This window comes from Culex pipiens, chromosome 3, assembly GCF_016801865.2.
Source record: "Culex pipiens pallens isolate TS chromosome 3, TS_CPP_V2, whole genome shotgun sequence".
Lineage (NCBI taxonomy): Eukaryota > Metazoa > Arthropoda > Insecta > Diptera > Culicidae > Culex > Culex pipiens.
In genome coordinates this window covers 145,529,412-145,548,123 of record NC_068939.1, presented here as the reverse complement: position 1 = coordinate 145,548,123, position 18,712 = coordinate 145,529,412, and the positions used below count along the sequence as shown (strand labels likewise).

Genomic DNA, 18,712 nt, shown 5'->3' with positions numbered 1-18,712 from the left:
CCGGCCATCAAAGTAGGCGACTTCGGGCCGAAGCACGTTGTTTTGTTTACGATTTGGGGTGCGATGGTGTGCGTGAGGGGTTTTGTTGTCACCACTACTGGCGCGCGAGGCGGGTTCGTGCGAGTTTGCGTTTGATGGTGGATTGTTTTGAAATGAATTTCCAGATAATTTATGATACTCCTGTTTTTTCTCATTAATGGAAACTTGCCGGGGTGTGTGTGTTTGAGTCTATCGTGAAACATTAATTTCGGATCGTGTATCGGGGTTAGGCCAGGAGGAGGTTTCCTTTGCCGCAGCAGGTTCTCACTGTCGCAAGCTGCATTGATTGACTTTGTCAGTTTCACTGTTGAGAACTCAAAAATAAATACAATTTTGCTATTGACAGATGCTCACCTGTACCATAATTCGCCTTGTTTATTTTTTATGCTTCAATGCAAACAATTCTGAAGGTGAGCATCTGTCAAACACGTTTAAAGTTTCAACCAGAAGGCTTGCACGATTGTTTTGGATGGAACCAAACCCCCGACTTCGAACCAATCTAATCGAAATGGTTCTCCGGGGAGTTGGCATAGTTGTAAAATCTCTTGTTTCATCCATCCCTTGACTGAGATCTGATTTCGTTCCCATTTTCTCGTCTCTTCCCTCAGCCCCCATCCCGATGGAATCGATGCTACCGATGCCACCGATGCCGCCGGTCGGCTTTCAGCTGGTGCGAGACCCGGGCAGCGGACAGATTCTGTTTCTGCCCGCGGCGACGACGATCGGTAAGTGTTTTCGCGTGTGTAGTTTGGCTCCTCCTTGTGAGGTTAGTTTGTAGAGAGCTTGTGCCGGACATGGTTGTACTTATTGTTGTTGTCTTTGCCATAAAGAATCCATTTGTTTACAAATAAAGAGGAAATATGCAAATTCGTCATGTAATCATATCATAATATTTACCTTTTTTGACAGCTGTGCTGGTGTAGATTTGCCATGAACAAAATGATCTTTACACCTCTACAACTGTCAAAAATGGTAAATACTGCAATAAGATTTCAAGACAAAACAACTAGAGCTACGGTACACAGGGTTGGTTCAGTATAAATGGAATTGTTTGAACTCTTGTTTAGTCATAATTACAACCATGTCTGAAGTAGTTCAGTCAGTTAATTATTGCTTTTATAATAAAAAAGTTAATTAGTTCTCGATGAAACTATTTGGCTATGAATTTATCATCGAGATGCTTTGCACGCTGAATTTGACAGTTCGAAATCTACGTTACCTTATGGTTGAATGCCATTGATTCAGTTCAATGTCACTCAACATTGAGGTACCGTAGTATCAAACGAATCACTTGATGGAAAGTTCTTCAGAATGTTATGTTTAATGAGTTTGTTGTAGAAAATTCGGTGTTTGGTTACCATTGTACCTTGATTTAGTTACACCTCAGTTGCGTGCTTGCGTATTGCTTCACTTTAACCACATGAATTTTCTTTTTTCTCTTTTTCTTTCATTCTTTTATTTCTTCCCACACATACTCTACTTATCTAATGCGCATTGATTTGGTTTAACCGTACGCTACCGCCCGCTCTGTAGCCAATCCAACCAACCTGCTAGATAAAATCTTTATTTCCTGTGTAGAACCATTCCAACAGACGGTGCTGTGGCCCTCGTACCCCCAGTCGACGGCGATTCAGCCGCCGCACCTGCTTCTGCCGCAAATTCCGCAGCAGCAGCCCCAGCAGCAGTTGCAACCTCCGCCGCTGGCACCACTGCAGGTGCTCAGCTCGGACTACCTGGCCACGGCCAGCAGTACCACGCTGCACCAGCTGACGGGGGATAGCCAGTGCAATGGCCTGGACAAGAACCCGCTGAAGCTGATTTCGCCCTTTCCGGCGTCGATTCAGCAGCAACAGCACACCCAAACTCATCACAGCACACGGTACCTGGCGTTGGCATCCGATGGATGCGGAAACAATAGTGCAAACATCAAGCGGACAACGCTCAACACGAGCAGCAAGCAGATGCAGCTGAACAGTATCCCCGCACCGGCACCCATTCAGCCGTCCATACCGATGCCAATTCCGTCGCATACGTTTATCAAAATTGAAGACTGCTCCGGACCGGCCACGTCCAACTGTCACAATCCGGTACAGCAGCTCTTCCACGAACCGGAAAAGACCATCCAAACGGCTACGATCGCCACCTCGCCGGACATTGCTCCACAGCTGCTCTTCCAGCAGGGCAATCTCATCCAGATAGCACCTTCCAAACCTGCCACCATCCTGGATCACACGGCACTCCTGCCCACGATGGCCAACCCAATCACGCCACCTCCCTCAACCGTCCCTGCCCCGATCGTACCAAGCCCGCATCTGCTACAGCAGCAGGAAATTCCCGCTGCCACGTGTCTCACACCACCGCCAGATCAGTCGATCGCGGCTCCGGTGGAGTCTTCGGAAGCCAGCGTTCCCGAAGTGCAGGACGCCAACGTCCAAACCGACACACCGGTCATGAGCGAGGATGACAACACGGTTGGCACGGACGATGTTCCGCAGCAGCATGACTCCGCTACGCTTACCACAGAGGAGTCCCACTTCCAGGAATGCTTCCCGCAGCAGCAGCAGTCGTGCGAAAACTTGTGCCATACTAGCATCATCAACAGCAGCGCCGACTCGGCGATCGAGCCGGACATGTCCGTCGGGCATTCGAGCATCAACACCAGTACTAGTACAAACTGTGATCAAGTGGATATGGAGGTGGAAGACGGCGCGATCAGCTCGACAGCTGTTCCCGTCGTCGAACACCCAAAAGCGTTAACGGTGAACGCCAACTGCGGAGGCCTTCGGATACCAAAGCTGGAGATGCTTTCTCCTACCGAAAACCCACCACCGCTCGAAGAACCACGACCCGAGCAGCCACCCCAACAGGAGCATCCCGTCGACCTGAGCGGTCTGGAACTGCTCTCGCGAAGCATCGAAGTGTTCCAGAAGAAGGCGTCCATGATCAAGAAGGAGCCGATCTCACCACAGCTTCCACCAGAACCCCTCCCACTTCCTCCACTGGTTCCATGCGAACCCGTCGTTAGCCAGCCAGAACCGGCGAACAGTCCTGTCCCCACACCTGCTCTACCAACCCCCGAAACCTTCATCCGAAGTGACGAACCCATGGTCGGTCTAAACCTGCTGTGCGCCCTCGCCGAGCAGCGCTTCCAGGAGGAGGGCATGTTCAAGAAAGACTCCCCGGCAATGTCTCCAGCGGAGCAACAGGACCCGCCACCCGCTACCCCTAGTCCGACGGTGGAGGACGAAGTTCCGTCGTCGCGCAAGCGCAAACACAAACATTCCAAAGAGTCGCGAAAGTCGAGCAAGAAATCGAAACACGATCGCGAGCAGAGGCGCGATCGCAAGCGGAAGCACAGCTCCGAGGAGGACGAGTTTGGTGGGGAGCTGAAGGAGAGCTACCGGCGGATTAAGACGAAGCTGGAGAAGTGCTCCTGCAAGGACGCGGACGAGCGGGATCACCGGTGTTGTGGGGTGTGGCCGTCGGCGAACGAGCTGTTCAATGTGATGGAGTCGGACATGAAGCAGCGGTTGGTGAGCATTACGAGGCAGTGCGAGGAGAAGAAGCGCGAGCTGGAGCAGATGGCTTGTACTTCGGTGGCGAAGGTTAAGCCGATGACGGCGATGGTCCGGATACCGGACATTGGCAAATCGTATTTAAACGGAGCGTTTGGCACGACGAGTACCACCTTGTCGGCGCCAAAGTTCAGCACGATCCCAGCGTTGTCGCCAAGCTTCTCCTCGTCCTCCAACTCGACTTCGTTCGTGGAGCTGCCCAAGCTGAGTTCGGACACTGACTCCAGCAAGCTGGAAGACGCCGACTCCAGCTCGATCGAGCGGTTATCCTTCTCCAAGCGGAAGGGTGGCGTCCCCAAAAAACACGACGATATCGCCCTGACCGAGACGATCGTGGCCAAGAAACCCAAGAGTCTGGTAGGGTACATCCTGGCCTCCAAGAACCGAGTTGGAGACAGTAACGTCAAAGAGACCTCCCAGCAGAAGGCGTCCTCTTCCCACCACGGAAACGGCTTCGCCGACCAGCTCAAGAAAAAGTCCCCCATCCACTCGTCCAAGTTCGAGAGCACGACCAGTGACGACACCAGCAACCTGTCGGACAGCTCGGCCAAGCAGCTCAAGATCAAATCCCCTCCGTTCAGTTTCGACGACGAAAACAGCAAACCGTCGGACGCCGCCTTCTCCATCTTTGGCGGCAAGCCGTCAATCTTCGACAAGATCAAGTCCGCGACAGCGGCCGCTTCACTTCCAACCCTACCACTCGTCCCGAACCCCTCCGCAAGCAAGCACCACTCGTCGTCCAAGTCGCACAAAAAGTCCCGCAGCAGCAAGGAGCGCAAGCGGCGGAGAAGTTCCGAAAAGCGGCGCATCGATCAGCGCTGTATGCTGACGAGTGAGCACCTGAACCAGGAGAAGACGCGGGTGCTGTTCGCCCTTGGGGGGTTGTTCTACGCCGGGTGCTTGAGTGCGGTGCAGCCGCCGGATATCTACGCGGTCACGCTGGACGGAGAGCGCGGCAACAGGCCGCACATCGAGTCCCGGGAGGAGGTGCTGCGTGATGCGGTAAGTTGACTGAGGGTAAATGTTGTTGAGTACGGTCAATTGAACGATCAATCTTCCTTTCAGATCCTCGAGGTAGCTCCGAAATCTGTGGACGAAATCCCGCCGGGAACGCGCCTTTGCGCGTACTGGAGCCAACAGTACCGCTGTCTGTACCCGGGCGTTGCGGCCGAGCCTACCTCGCCGGACCCCGAGAAGCGGTACGTGAATGTGGAGTTTGATGACGGTGACAGCGGCCGGATCGCCCTGGAGGACATCCGGTACCTGCTGAGTGATTACCCGATAGTCGGTAAGTTGAGAATTTGATATAAATTTAGTTTAAGTCGGCCCACTTTCGATTCAATTAACAACAACAAAAACAGTCAAAATTTAGTTCGTAAGCCTAACCGTTAAGTTAATCCTAAGTTTTGTCTAACGACCGTTTTGGGTTGATTTGTGGAACATGTTTTTCTTTCTTTTTTCTCGCCTGATTTACACTCAACTCAACCAACACACACCACACTCGACTCGACCCTCCTCTTTAGAATACGATCCAAATCCTCTTCTATCGCTAGGCAAGAGAAAACGCCAGCCCAGTGTGTCGGAGGTGGGTTCGACCACCGTCACGACGACGACGACCTCCTCGTCGGCGGCGGCTGCCGCAGCCGGTTCCACCGCCACCACGAGTACAACGATCACGACCACGAACTGCTTCGCGATCATCAGCAGCGAGCGCACGTCTGAGAAGCGAGTCCACGACGACGCCTACCGGGAAGAGCGCCGCCGGCTGAAGAAGATCCGCAAGGACAAACTGCGCCGGCTAGCGGCCACCAATGCCGAAGTTCCGGCCGCGTCAGCCGGACACAAGTCTCACAAGAAAAAGTCCAAATGCTACGACGAGCTGTGCAAGCACCGGAAGCACAAGAAGCGAAGAAAGCACAAGAAGCACCACCGCGAGTCGCACCAGCAGGACGTTCCGTCCTCGCCGGATGGCGACGCCGTTGACGACGACATTTCCCAGGGGGACAGCGCCTCGCAAACGGCGGCCGAAGCACCGTTCAGTCCGGCGTCGACGACGACGACCACCGACAAGCTCGACGAGCCCGAGTTCAACCCGAGCCTCAAGGAGGACACCATGACCGAGGAGGAGGCGGAATCGTCGATTACGGAGAGTTCCGGATCGTACTATGTAAGGCGGCATTAACCCTTGTGATGAAAATCTGATCACTAATTTGACCATGTTTCTTGCAGCAACCCGCGAAAAAGTCCGGCGGCGCGGAAAAGCTCGAGAAGCGCCAATCGACGGAGAACGGCAACAGCAAGATTGCGGCGTTCTTACCGGCGCGCCAGCTGTGGGCCTGGTGCGGCAAGGGCTATCGGAGGTCGACGGGGCGCGTTAAGAAGCAGTTCTACAAGTCGATCCAGCGAGGGAAGGAGACGATTTCGGTAGGTGAAAGGTTTGGGATGTTGTTTATTTAGGGTATGGGAACCCTTTGCTATTCCACACGCATATGAGCAAAACGGGGTTAAGCCGCGCTCAGATTCGCATTACTTTTGATCTCGAAGCGAATGCGTATCGATAATGAACATGGCCAACCGTCATAACGTATTTTTCCTCACAGTATCATCAACGACCGTTGTCGTACAAACTCCTTGCAGCTCTTCTTAAATTCGTTATTGTTGCGGGTGAACTTTGCAACCTCTGGTAGCTGGTTGAATAGTTTAAAACCATTGTAAAACAGCGAGTTCTGCAATCAGAGATTGTTAGCTCCACTACTGTCATGCTCGTAGATATCCCTTCTGCATACCACGGCTTCCGTCAAGTATTGTGGTGCCATCCTTTCCTTAACACGAAAACCAAAAAAACAAGTCTGGAGTTTTTTTTTTAAAGGTCCAATAAACCAAATTTCCAGTTTTTGCTTTTTGGGTGTTTTTAGAACCGCCTTGAGTCAGGGGTATTAAAAAACACCCAAAAAGCAAAAACTGAAAATTTGGTTTATTGGTCCTTTCCAAAAAAACTCCAGAAGTGTGTTGAATTCGATCCGTTGCTTCACCGACATCCACTGCAAACATTCGAGCATACTTCGTCTCGGTGTCAATCTGTCACATTTTTAGTTTAAGACGCATTATTTTACTCTTTAGCACTTGCATCCTTATCGTTGTCCTTGTCGTTGTGTTCCAAGAACAAGATTGATAAGCGAGTTTTACACCTGGACCTTTGTGTCTGTTGTAAAGTAGGGGATTCTACATAGAACCCCAAACTTCCGTGCTACCTTCCGAAAGGTGTAGTCAATGTGTTCGTTGATGTTCAATTTTTCGTCCAGCATGACCAGGTTATTTCATCGTACCTGCGCCGCTCCACTATTCTTCTTGCGGATTCAGTAGCCCTCGTTTTATTTTCGGGCGAAACTGGCCTTTCTCCATATTTTTCACACCAAATCGCACAACAACTTCTTCAGGAACTCAGATTGGTTCACATAACCTGCATAGTGGCAGGTTTGGCCGGATTTATCCCGTAGAAAAACGCGTAGTTTACTCAAACAAAACTGGAGAACTTGATTGACCGCGTGCTTCGCAAAAGGGTGATGCAATGCCACACTTTGTTGTTGTCGTTGACAGCTTGATGAGGTCGAAAAGGGGGTTCAGCCGATTAGGTCAACTCGAACATGCGTCAACCAGGGTTGTTCACAATTAACTTTTTGTTGAAAATCATGGAATATTTTTTTGAAAATACAATTTTTCTCCTTCTAGGTCGGCGACAGCGCCGTCTTCCTGTCGACGGGCCGGCCCGACCGGCCCTACATCGGCCACATCGAGTCGATGTGGGAAACGTCCACCAACAACATGGTCGTCCGGGTCAAGTGGTTCTACCACCCGGAGGAGGCCGAGGGCTGCCCCAATCTCAAGTATCCGGTAAGTTTTGAAGGTTGACTTTTCTTCGAATCGTATTTTTGACGACGTTTTCTCTCCGTACTTAGGGTGCTCTGTTCCAGTCGCCGCACGAGGACGAAAACGACGTGCAGACCATCTCGCACAAGTGTGAGGTGCTCGCGCTCAAGGAGTACACGGCCAAGTTCGGGGCCGACCCGCGCCAGTACAGTGCCATCTACGACAACAACGACACGTACTACCTGGCCGGGTACTACGACCCGACCGTCGTGACGATCCGGATGCAGCCGGACATTGAGGTGCTGCCCGGAGGTGAGCGATGGGTTAAGACGGACTAAACGCGGGAGGGGAAGAGGAATTCGGAGCGGTGCAATTTTTGGAAAAAAAGATAATTTCGAGGCAATTCAAAGACTTGAGCAAAATATTGGTAGAATTAGGCTGGGGAAGTCTTCAAAAGATTTCCGTCGCAAAGAAAATTACATGGAAACAAATCAGTTAAAATTAAGAAGCACTTTGAAAAAGTGTGTTTGTAAAATTACTGTTAATAGTACGTAAGTTCTGTAAAGTTTGTAAATAAAACAAATAAATAATCACAATTTGCATCTAAATGTCAACACTCAAGTGGTTATCTATTGCAACATGTGGCGCCCGAAACAAAACAAAAACAACAACAAAGAGTGGTAATATATTTTTCTACCTGATGAGATTTTTAACGTGTAGTACGGACGAAAGAGCTTTTGGAACGAAATTCGAAATACCTCTGCTATACATTGATATCAAACAAAAAACACTAACGAAAGCAAGACAAAAATGCAACATATTTTGGACTGACAGGCGAAAACGCTTGAAATTGTGAAAAAAGAAACATTTAGAATCACGCAACAAAAAGATAAATTTGAATTCGTTTCCAGGTTTTCTTCTGATGTACAGCAGGGGTGACGACTAAATTTTGCGAAAGAGGCGCGTTTTAAAAAAGAACCTTAATGTTTTCTACTTAATCAAATCAAACTTTTCAACATGATCTCTTTAATGTTAATTGGTACAACAATACAAATCTGTTTCAAGCTTAGAGTTACAAACACACATATAATTGTTGAATTAGAGCACAAGTAGAGACAGGGAACTTAAAACAATACAAATCTAACAATAGTATGGATTAATTTATTAACATTCTTGGACAAACACAGCAAAAAAAAACAGTTGAAAACTAATCCGTAGAAGGCGACAAACGAAACCCAGTGGCAAACGTTAAATCTTAATATCAGAATAAGCAAAAAAAAATTTTCTTGGTGTAAATAGTCTAGAGTTAGATATTTAATTGATGTCAAAAACTTCTTTTTGCGTGGAAAAATCAACCCCAAAAGAGAAAGAAAACGAGCTTTTCGCTACACTACAAGTTTAGCATAAATTACGCATCTATTTGTTTTTTTTTTTTTCTGAACATGTTGAGTTACTCTATCTGTCGTTTTATTAATCATACATTCAAAAGCAAAAACAACTAGCGCTAAGTTAAGGTCATCTGTGTATGCTGAATTATTCAAACAAAACACTCAGAATGAAATCAAAATGTGCGAGAATGGATGGAAGATTGATTGGGAGAGCGCGAAGCGGAAGCAACGAAGTGATCGCTTATTTTTAGAAGAAATTGAACGATTACTTCTTCCCCCACGAGTATGGTATGTTTTTAGTGTATGTAACGTATGCAATGAATTAAAAATAATTTCAAAAACAAATTTTGTTCCTTAGTTCGAGTATGATGACATAAACCCTTGAAAATATTTACTGTGAAAAAACCATTCAAAATAAAAAAAATCACTCCCGGTTTGAAAATTATTCCAAAAAAATATTTATAAAAACATTGTTGAGTAATTCAATCTTTTCAAAATATTCCGTTTCATATGATTGATTTATTAATCAAATAAGGCATTTTGCCGAGCATTTTGCTCCTGAGCAATTCTCTCAGATTTCGATCATTCGATTTTTGTGTATTTTTCAATCCGACTGAAACTTTTTTCGTGCCTTTGGTATGATGCCCAAAGAAGCCATTTTGCATCATAAGTTTGGGCATATAATTTTCCATACAAATTTGGCAGCTGTCCATACATAAATGATTTATAAAAATTCAAAAATCTGTATCTTTTGAAGGAATTTTTTGATCGATTTGGTGTCTTTGGCAAAGTTTTAGGTATCGATAAGGACTAGACTGAAAAAAATGATACACTCAATCCCCGGTGGTTGGTCACTTTTTCGTTTGACACTTTTTTAGTTTGTACCCCGTTGGTTGGTCAAACTAAAAAGTGACGAACTGTCACTTTTTACACGGCGCTCACGCACACTATCAAAACAAACGTTTGGTAGTGTGTGTGAACTCCGAGTAAAAGGGGTGTCAAACTAAAACGTGACCCCGTTCGTTTGACAACAGTTGGTGTCAAACAAGGTGTCAAACCATCGGGGTTCGAGTGTACACGGTAAAAAAAATTGGTGATTTTTTATTTAACATTTTGTTACTAAAATTTGATGAAAAAACACTATTTTTATGTTTTTTTTTTTTTGTTTTTTTTATATGTTTTAGGGGGCATCAAATGCCATCTTTTCAGAAATTTCCAGGTTGTGCAAAACATCTTTGACCTCGTCTTTGACCAAGTTATAATTTTTTTAATCAATACTGTTTTTTTTACAAAAATCGAAATATTGGTCGCAAAAAAACTTCATTTTTCGATGTAAAATCAAATTTGCTAACAAAAAGTACTTTAATCAAAGATGTTTTGCACAACCTGGAAATTTCATTGAAAAAAACTTTTCTTGCTGTATATAGCCTAGAGTTAGATATTTAATTGATGTCAAAAACTTCTTTTTGTGTGGAAAAATCAACCCCAAAAAGACAACTTATCAAAAAATAAATTAAAAATAGTATTTTTCGCAAATCAAGTTTTAGCGACAAAATGGAATAAAAAATGCCCATTTTTTTATTGTGCGTACCTGAAACTAGCGAAGACACCAAATCGAGCAAAAAAAAAATCCTTCAGAAGATACAGATTTTTTAATTTTTATGCATCAATTTTGTATGGACAGCAGCCAAATTTGTAAGGAAAATTATATGGCACCAAAAAAGTTTCAGACGGATCTGTATCTTGGAAAGGATTTTCTGAATGATAAATCTTCATATGTTTCTTTTTTTATTATGCTTAACATGAAGTTAATTTCCCGAAACCACCTTTTTTTTAATTTTTAGAGGGCTAAAAAGGGCACTTTTTGAGCTTTTTTTTTGTTGACGGAGAGATGAATTAAAAAAAAATATTATGAATTTCTGGTAAGAATCAGTATTTATTTATTTTGTTAGAGTTTGTAAAACGTTGTAACAACCATCAGTAAATCTGATACTTATTTGATTTTTTATCCAAAACAAACAGACTTTTCATTGTTTCCATTTAAAGAGCTCTGGAGTTTTTTTTTTTGAAATGGTCCAATTAACGAAATTTTCAGTTTTTGCTTTTTGGGTGTTTTTTAATACCCCTGACTCAAGACGGTTTCAAAAATACCCAAAAAGCAAAAACTGGAAATTTGTTTTAATGGACCTTTTAAAAAAAAACTCCAGAGCTTTAAAAGGGAGCGAGTCAATGTCCGTGTTACGCTCCTCACAATTTCTTTTTAATTTCTTAGGCTAAAATTTCCAGCGAGACTTCCATAGAGTTATCTAAGCCCGATCTCACGCACACTAGCGCACCATTTGTTTTGCTGGCGGGTACAAAATTTAACCTCAATCTTTTTCGTGTACGTACACGCAATACATGCGCACGTAGATAACTCTATTGTTGAGATGGACAACCCTGTTGACACAATCAAGTTGACCTAATCGGTCGAACTCCCTGAAGCTGTCAGAGCTGCCGAATAACAACAACACTGATAATCAACATTACACACTGTTCAGTTCACTTTTACACACTGGTATGGGATTTTTCAGTTCAAGTATTTTTTTTTTTTTATTCTAAACTTATTTTTATTAGGTCCTCTTAGGTGCTAAGACCAGGTTAGGACCGAGGATCGATCAACATATTAAATATACACAACAAAAACAACTCCTTACATTCCATACTTGGAGATCATGTAACTGACTAGGGTTACTTGGTCCAAGCGGGTCTTGCAGGTCTTGAACCTGCCGATGTACTCGGAGAAAATGCCCCACAGCTCAGCCGAACTGTAGAGCACCTCCCCGGCTTCCTCCTCCGTGGCTCCACCGTCTCGGGAGCCACCTTGGCTGCTTTCTGCGTTTCAGTTCAAGTATGATTACACGAAAGTGTGTAATCATACTTGAACTGAAAAATTCCATACAAGTGTGTAAAAGTGAACTGAAAAAAGTGTAATGCGGTTTACCAGCGAACGTTTTACGCGGTCAAAAAAGATCTCCAGTTTTGTTTAGAGAAACTAGGAAACTCCGCGTTTTTTCCGGGATAAATTCGGCTAAACCTGCCACTCTGCTCAATATCTGCGAAACAAAACATTATTACATATTTAACTACTGATGGCATGGCCAGCCTTGCACAGATGGGCCTTAAAGGGTTTTGTGTAAGGTGTGGTCACACTTTCCAAACAACCTTCTTTAAGGTTATGTTCCATCGAATCAAAACAAAAACACTTATCATCACCAGTGAACGATTCAAAAGTATCCGGACGTAAAACTAGTTTGTCCCGCAAAAATGTTCAAATTCACAAAGGAAATCCACCTGTCCGGTTACACACTGGTCCTGCCGAGCGTTAGCGTCGGAAACGTGGCCCAGCTGGCGGTTGATCTGCTCATCGAAACCCTCAAGCTGGAAAAGGTTGGCCTGTTGTGGCACCCGGCACTGATTCCGATCGTGGGCCCACCGGCCTACGACCACGACCAGGACAAGCTGACCACAACCGCAGAATTGTACGCCTGCACGGAACGCCGGCTGCTGGTTCTTCAGATCCGGGCTCCTTTGGTTGGTGCGCTGCAAGCGGAATTCCTCGACCGGTTGACGGATTTCGTGCGGGATCAAAGTCTCGCGGATGTCATCGTGTTGGCCAGCAGCTTCGCCCACGAGAACCACCGGGTTGGGGCACGGCCGTACAAGTACTTGACCAACGAAAAGTTTGGCACGAGTCACGGTGAGACGTTGGAGCGGTTGAAGTGGGACCCGCTGGACGGAACCGTTATCCACGGTGGAGGTTACGCCGCGAAGCTGTTGGAAGTTTGCACCGCCAAGGAGTTGGCATGCTTTACGCTGTTCAACTACGTGTCCGAGGGGGACAACACGCCGGATGCGGTGCAGCTGGTTTCGCTGCTGGACCAGCTGAAGCAGCCGCTTTTGCCACGGGAAGAAGACGGGATCAAGATTAAGCTGGCGATTCCGAGCTCGTGGAAGCATCTGTTTGGCAACGCGGCACCGGTTAATGTATATTGAGTGAGGTTGTGGGAATAAAGGACGTTCGGGTTGAAACTTTTTACGAGTTTTTTTTAGTGCCCTTGGAAACCCCCAAAATTTTAAATGGTTCTTTAGATGAGAATTCGCAGGATTCGCTAAATAAATTCAATTTTAGTCAGATTTTATTTTGACTCATTTCATGATCCAAAAACACACTGTGCGTTCACATTGAAGAAGTGTGCTTACGCCTGAACCTTTTCCCCTCTCCAAACTGTCATCCTGACAAACAGAAATATCAACGTAAATGTTTGCAAACAACCAGTAAATCAACAACTCGAAACGATTTCAATCAAAATTTTGCCGGTTTTAAACCCAAAGAAATTAAATTTTAACAAACAAATTGTGATTAAAACTCAGCCACCATGGTGGACGTGAAAAAGTTCAGCGAAATCGACTTATACGGTCTGCTCGGCGCAGAGATCAGCGCCACCGAAGCGGAAATCCGCAAGGCGTACCGCAAAAAGGCCCTCCAATGCCATCCAGATAAAAACCCGGACAACCCCAAAGCCGCCGAACTTTTCCAGGAGCTATCCAAAGCTTTGGAGATCCTATTGGACGCTTCCGCACGATCTGCGTACGACAAGCTGCTAAACGCCAAAAAGGCGGCCCAACTGAGGACACAACAGCTGGACAGCAAGCGGCAAAAGCTCAAGAATGACCTGGAAGAGCGGGAACGACGCGCGAGGGAGGCAGGTTCCGGGAAGGCATACAAGGTCAACAAGACGCCGGAAGAGCTGTTCCAGGAGGAGTTTGAACGGTTACGGAAGGAGGGCTCCAAGCTGATCGAGGAGGAGCAGGAGCTGATGCGGCAGCAGCTAAGAGAGGAGCGGGATGAAATGCAAAAGGGAAGCGGTGGCAAGCCGAGCTGGGATTCGAGCCAGCACCGGATTAAGATCAAGTGGAAGGTTGAGAAGGGCGATGAGGCGAACAACGGGGGTTATTCGCAGGTATGTGTTCATAGATATTTAACATAATTTTCAATACAAGGGTTCATTTAATCACGGTATGGATAAAATTTGTCACCTTGAAGAAAAATCAAAAAATTAAGAGTTTAAAAATTTGTTCATTCAACAGCTCAGTAACAACATTTCAAAAGGGCGAAACCTACAATCCTGCCGTTCCGGGAAAATCAACTTACAAAATTTTGCAACTTCGATCAATTCCTATTTCCACAAAAAAGCATGAAAACCATCAATTCTGTCACAATGTAATAGAAAATAGCAATAATTTCGTCATAGAGAGCATTTTCAAATTAATTCAGGTGTTTTTGATATTGAAAATTGAGAAAAAGAAATTACGCCTTTTTGAAGAGCGTGCCTACATTTTCGCCCCACCGTATTCGCCACCCACCCAACCAAAACAACGGTATCGCCCGTCAGGTTACGCCAAAAAGCAGAAGTAAATAACCGATTCGCCCTTTTGTGTGTTTTTTTTTATTTTTCGGGTTTTTAAGGAAAAAAGTGGTTAAATAACTATTTTATCATTGTGAAACCTCAATGATAAAAAACGGGTCTAGGAAGCCTTCAAAAGTAGGGACCTACATTGGGAAATGAAATGTTCTGGGAGAAATTTCAAACACCCAAAGTCATTCAAATTTAAGGTTGAAAAACTTGTGGTCCTTGAGTCTTGAGTCCGATTCAGCCCAAGAATCGTTGAGCAAGGATCACGGCTATAATACACAGTAAGTAGCAAGCAAGCTAGCAAGTTGGTTTGAGGATGTGGTCTATAATGAAGTGACGTTCCTTGGGGTGTCCCCGCCGGAAGTGGGAGACATGGCAGCTGACGACTAGGCCACCCCGCGACACCATCCTGCCTTCACAATCTTTGCATAGCTTCAATGGTTACGACAACCTCCCTACACTAACTTTTTGTCATGCAACTGCTCTACCCAGAGTCCCCGGATGTCCCAAGAATCGGTAAATTATGGACCTTCATGTCAAGATTGTGAAACCAGACCAGATCCGATACTACAATAATTTAAATTAAAAAGTTATGTATTTACGATCATACAAATCTGTGTTTGTTGTGGAATTGTGGTCAAAGACATCAGAAATATACATTTTGATCCATTTTGAGGATTGTCAGGTTAAAATTCACTAAATTATAACGAAAATCTGGTATTTCTAAATATACGTCGGAACTTCAAGAAAACAGTACATTCGCCCCTCGTGATTGGGTGAAAACACAAGGGCGGAAACTCAATTTGGGTTGTTTTGATTGATATTGTTGAATAGCCCTTTTGCTTTTTGCTTGTAAAAACTACGTATTTTCGGAATTTTGAGATGTTGGAGGGTATTTTAGAATCAGTTTTGTTCGCTTTACATGATTCTGACGAAAACCCCGTTTGTTTACATCTGAGGGTTTCGCCCTTTTGAAAAGAGTTACTCATAAAACACCAATTTGAAACACTTAAAAAATTAAAAAGATCTAAAAAACACATTACTTACACACAGTACAGTATTTATTTAAATTTTAAAATGTTTAAGAACATTCAAAATTTAACAGTTATCGTCGTACGAATCTGAATAAAATGCATCTGTTTTAAATTTTTAGATGTTTTTGTTTTTTTTTTAATTTAATTTTTAATTTTTTTGGATTTTAGTTTTTATCTTTTTTATTAAATCCATGATATTTATTTTTTTAGCTTTTTTCTATGTTAAAATTTTATATTTTTTTGAATTTCAATCTCTTTTATGACTTTTTGTTTCAATTTGTTTGTTTACGATTATCATTTTTTTTTAATTCTTAACTTTTTTTAAGAGTTTTTTTTTGATTATAATGTTATTTTTTGTATTTTTTATGTTTTGAAATTTTGATATTTTCTATGGTTTGATTAAACGGATTTTTTCGCCCTTTTCAAAAGAGTTACTCATAAAACACCAACTTGAAACACTTAAAAAATTAAAAAGATTAAAAAAAAACACATTATTTGCACACGGTACAGTATTTATTTAAATTTTAAAATGTTTAAGAACATTCAAAATTTAACAGTTATTGTCGTACGAATCTGAATAAAATGCATCTGTTTTAAATTTTTAGATGTTTTTGTTTTTTTTATTTAATTTTTAAATTTTTTGGATTTTAGTTTTTATCTTTTTTTTAAATCTATGATATTTATTTTTTAGCTTTTTTCTATGTTAAAATTTTATATTTTTTTGGATTTCAATCTCTTTTATGACTTTTTTGTTTCAATTTGTTTGTTTACGATTATCATTTTTTTTAATTCTTAACTTTTTTTAAGAGTTTTTTTTTTGATTATAATGTTATTTTTTGTATTTTTTATGTTTTGAAATTTTGATATTTTCTATGGTTTGATTAAACGGATTTTTTCGCCCTTTTCAAAAGAGTTACTCATAAAACACCAACTTGAAACCCTTAAAAAATTAAAAAGATTAAAAAAACACATTATTTGCACACGGTACAGTATTTATTTAAATTTTAAAATGTTTAAGAACATTTAAAATTTAACAGTTTTCGTCGTATGAATCTAAATAAAATGCATCTGTTTGAAATTTTTAGATGTTTTTGTTTTTTTTTTAAATTTAATTTTTAATTTTTTTAGATTATAGTTTTTATCTTTTTTTTTAAATCCGTGATTTTTATTTTTTATCTTTTTTCTATGTTTAAATTTTTTTTTTTGAATTTCATTTTTTTTGTATTTTTTATGTTTTGAAATTTTTATATTTTCTATGGTATGATTAAACGGATTTTTTTAATACCTTTTTTTCATTTTCAGTTTGTTTTTGTTTTTAAATAAAGATTTTTAATTTTTTTTATTTTTTTATTTGTTTTTATTTCAAATTTTAGCTAAGTTTTACGCAAAGGCTATGTTTATAACGCTTTTTGACATGTCGGCGTCGAATTTTTGTTATTTTAATATTTTATCTGCATTTTTTCGAATTTAGTTTTTTTGAATGTTTTAATCATTTAAATCTTTTAATATTTTTACCTTTCTTAATTTTTTTTGTATCTATATTTGTTAAATCTCAGGTCTTTTTTATTCGGGTTACTTTTGTTTTTGAATGGTCACATAGACTTTGAAAATGATTGCAACGGCCTTAAAAAAAAAGACCAAGTCATCGAAAATCGTGCTAAGTACAGAATGTTTTGTCACAGATTTTTTGATAATGTAGTAAATTTCAAAGTCAGTAAGGTGAAGAAGGCAAAAAATTACAAAATAACGTTTTTATTTAAAAAAGTTTAAATTTTCATAATTTTTATATGAGTTTGCTACTAAGCGAAATTTTGAATACGTTTTAAATTTATTCAAATGTTTTTTTAAATACTCAAATTTTCACAAGTTTCCGTTTTTTTCGATAACGCTGAAATGTTTATAAATGGCAATCAAACAAAGTCAAATTGTGCACGTATTTTCACTTAATAATAGTTTTTTTTTTGTAAAATACTCAGATTTTTACAAAATATTATAGTAGTAAAGCACCATAATTTTCGATAAATTTGAATATTTTTGAAAAATAGGTATTATAAGAGCAAAGCACTAATGAAGTTCAAAAATCACTTTGTTTGAAGCCATGTTACGAATTGTGAACTCTGTAGTATTTTCTATAAAAAAACGGTATTTTGTGAAATTTTGAGTATTTTATAATTTAAAAAACTCTATTAAGGGAAAATGCATACAACATTTTGCTTCGATTCATACTCATGCTGCAAAATATGAAAATTAATTATTTCCAAAAAATACAATATTTTGAAAAAGAATAGTTTTTTTGAAAAAAGAAGATATTTTATGTAAATATTAGTATATTACAAATTGTTTTTAATGAAATGAAATGAAGATGCACACTTTCGCTTTTCTTGATACTTAGCCGCGATTAAAAAAAAATGTAGTCCGTACGGTATTTTGTGAAAATTTGAGTACACTCAAACCCCGATGGTTTGACACCAACTCTTGTCAAACGAATGAGGTTACTTTTTAGTTTGACACCTCTTTTTCACGGAGTTTACACACACTATCAAATGTTTGTTTTGATAGTGTGCGTGAGCGCCGTGTATTAAAGTGAAAAATCATAGAAAGAGCAGACAGACTAACAGACTTTTAACAATGGCAAAATAATGTTACTGTTGAAACAGTTCAATTCTGAGAAATGCTTTCAAAATGCTGAAAATTTGCATGCAAAATGAGCGCTCTACTTACACCGACGAGAAGGTCAAGTACGTAGAAAATTGGCCAATAAATAAGCGTTTCTCTAACACGGAAGTAAACTTCTAGGACCTAGAATGCATACAATTTTGACAGAACTTAACATTTACAACCCCTTAACTAATTTTTTCTATTGAAAACACCATTTAAAAAAAATCAATGAATAATCAAAACATTAATAATTTCTTTTTTTACGATTTTTAAATTTATTTTTATTTTCAAATGTTTCAAAAATGTTTTCTCATTCTGTTCCCAGGAGGTCCTCCAAAAATTCCTCTCCAAGTACGGCGACATCAACGTGCTCGTGATGAGCCCCAAAAAGAGCGGCAGCGCCCTGGTCGAATTCCGCACCCAGGAAGCGGCCGAGATGGCGGTCAGCTACGAGCAGGGCCGCCTGGACAACCCCTGCAAGCTCGAGTGGATCGGAGAAGCTCCGAAGGGGGCGAAAAAAGCGGGATCAACTTCCGGCAGCACGATAACCGACCGGGACTACGAGAGTTTGGTGCTGCGACAACTTCGCCAAGCCGAGGAACGAAAGCGGCTGATCGAGCAGATGATGCGGGACGAAGCGGCGGAAGAGGGCGAGTGATAGCGAGTCAGGATTGAAATTCTTGCGTAACTTTTGT

General features: G+C 42.0%; 3 protein-coding genes across 10 annotated transcripts in view; all 3 read left to right on the top strand.

Moving 5' to 3' along the window:
• LOC120417143 (protein winged eye) overlaps nt 1-8,369 on the top strand; it is a 370,323-nt gene extending 361,954 nt beyond the window's left edge. For 4 of the 8 annotated variants that reach the window (XM_052710732.1, XM_052710727.1, XM_052710734.1 and 1 more), the window contains 7 exons: nt 648-764; nt 1,573-4,616; nt 4,680-4,902; nt 5,138-5,781; nt 5,844-6,038; nt 7,344-7,505; nt 7,571-8,369. In XM_052710732.1, coding sequence (XP_052566692.1) covers nt 648-764; nt 1,573-4,616; nt 4,680-4,902; nt 5,138-5,781; nt 5,844-6,038; nt 7,344-7,505; nt 7,571-7,819 — 4,634 coding nt within the window. In that variant the 3' untranslated portion in view covers nt 7,820-8,369. The remainder of the gene's footprint in view (nt 1-647; nt 765-1,572; nt 4,617-4,679; nt 4,903-5,137; nt 5,782-5,843; nt 6,039-7,343; nt 7,506-7,570) is intronic. The other 4 variants (XM_052710729.1, XM_052710733.1, XM_052710731.1 and 1 more) reach the window with 3 other exon arrangements.
• A 3,732-nt stretch (nt 8,370-12,101) lies between these two features.
• On the top strand, nt 12,102-12,945 carry LOC120417148 (proteasome assembly chaperone 2). Its single transcript, XM_039579133.2, has one exon. The coding sequence runs from the start codon at nt 12,176-12,178 to the stop codon at nt 12,902-12,904; it is 729 nt and encodes a 242-aa protein (XP_039435067.1). The 5' UTR covers nt 12,102-12,175; the 3' UTR covers nt 12,905-12,945.
• A 238-nt stretch (nt 12,946-13,183) lies between these two features.
• LOC120417147 (dnaJ homolog subfamily C member 17) lies at nt 13,184-18,675 on the top strand. Its single transcript, XM_039579132.2, has 2 exons — nt 13,184-13,872; nt 18,343-18,675. The coding sequence occupies exons 1-2, from the start codon at nt 13,288-13,290 to the stop codon at nt 18,673-18,675; spliced, it is 918 nt and encodes a 305-aa protein (XP_039435066.1). The 5' UTR covers nt 13,184-13,287.
• Nucleotides 18,676-18,712: the final 37 nt, after the last annotated feature.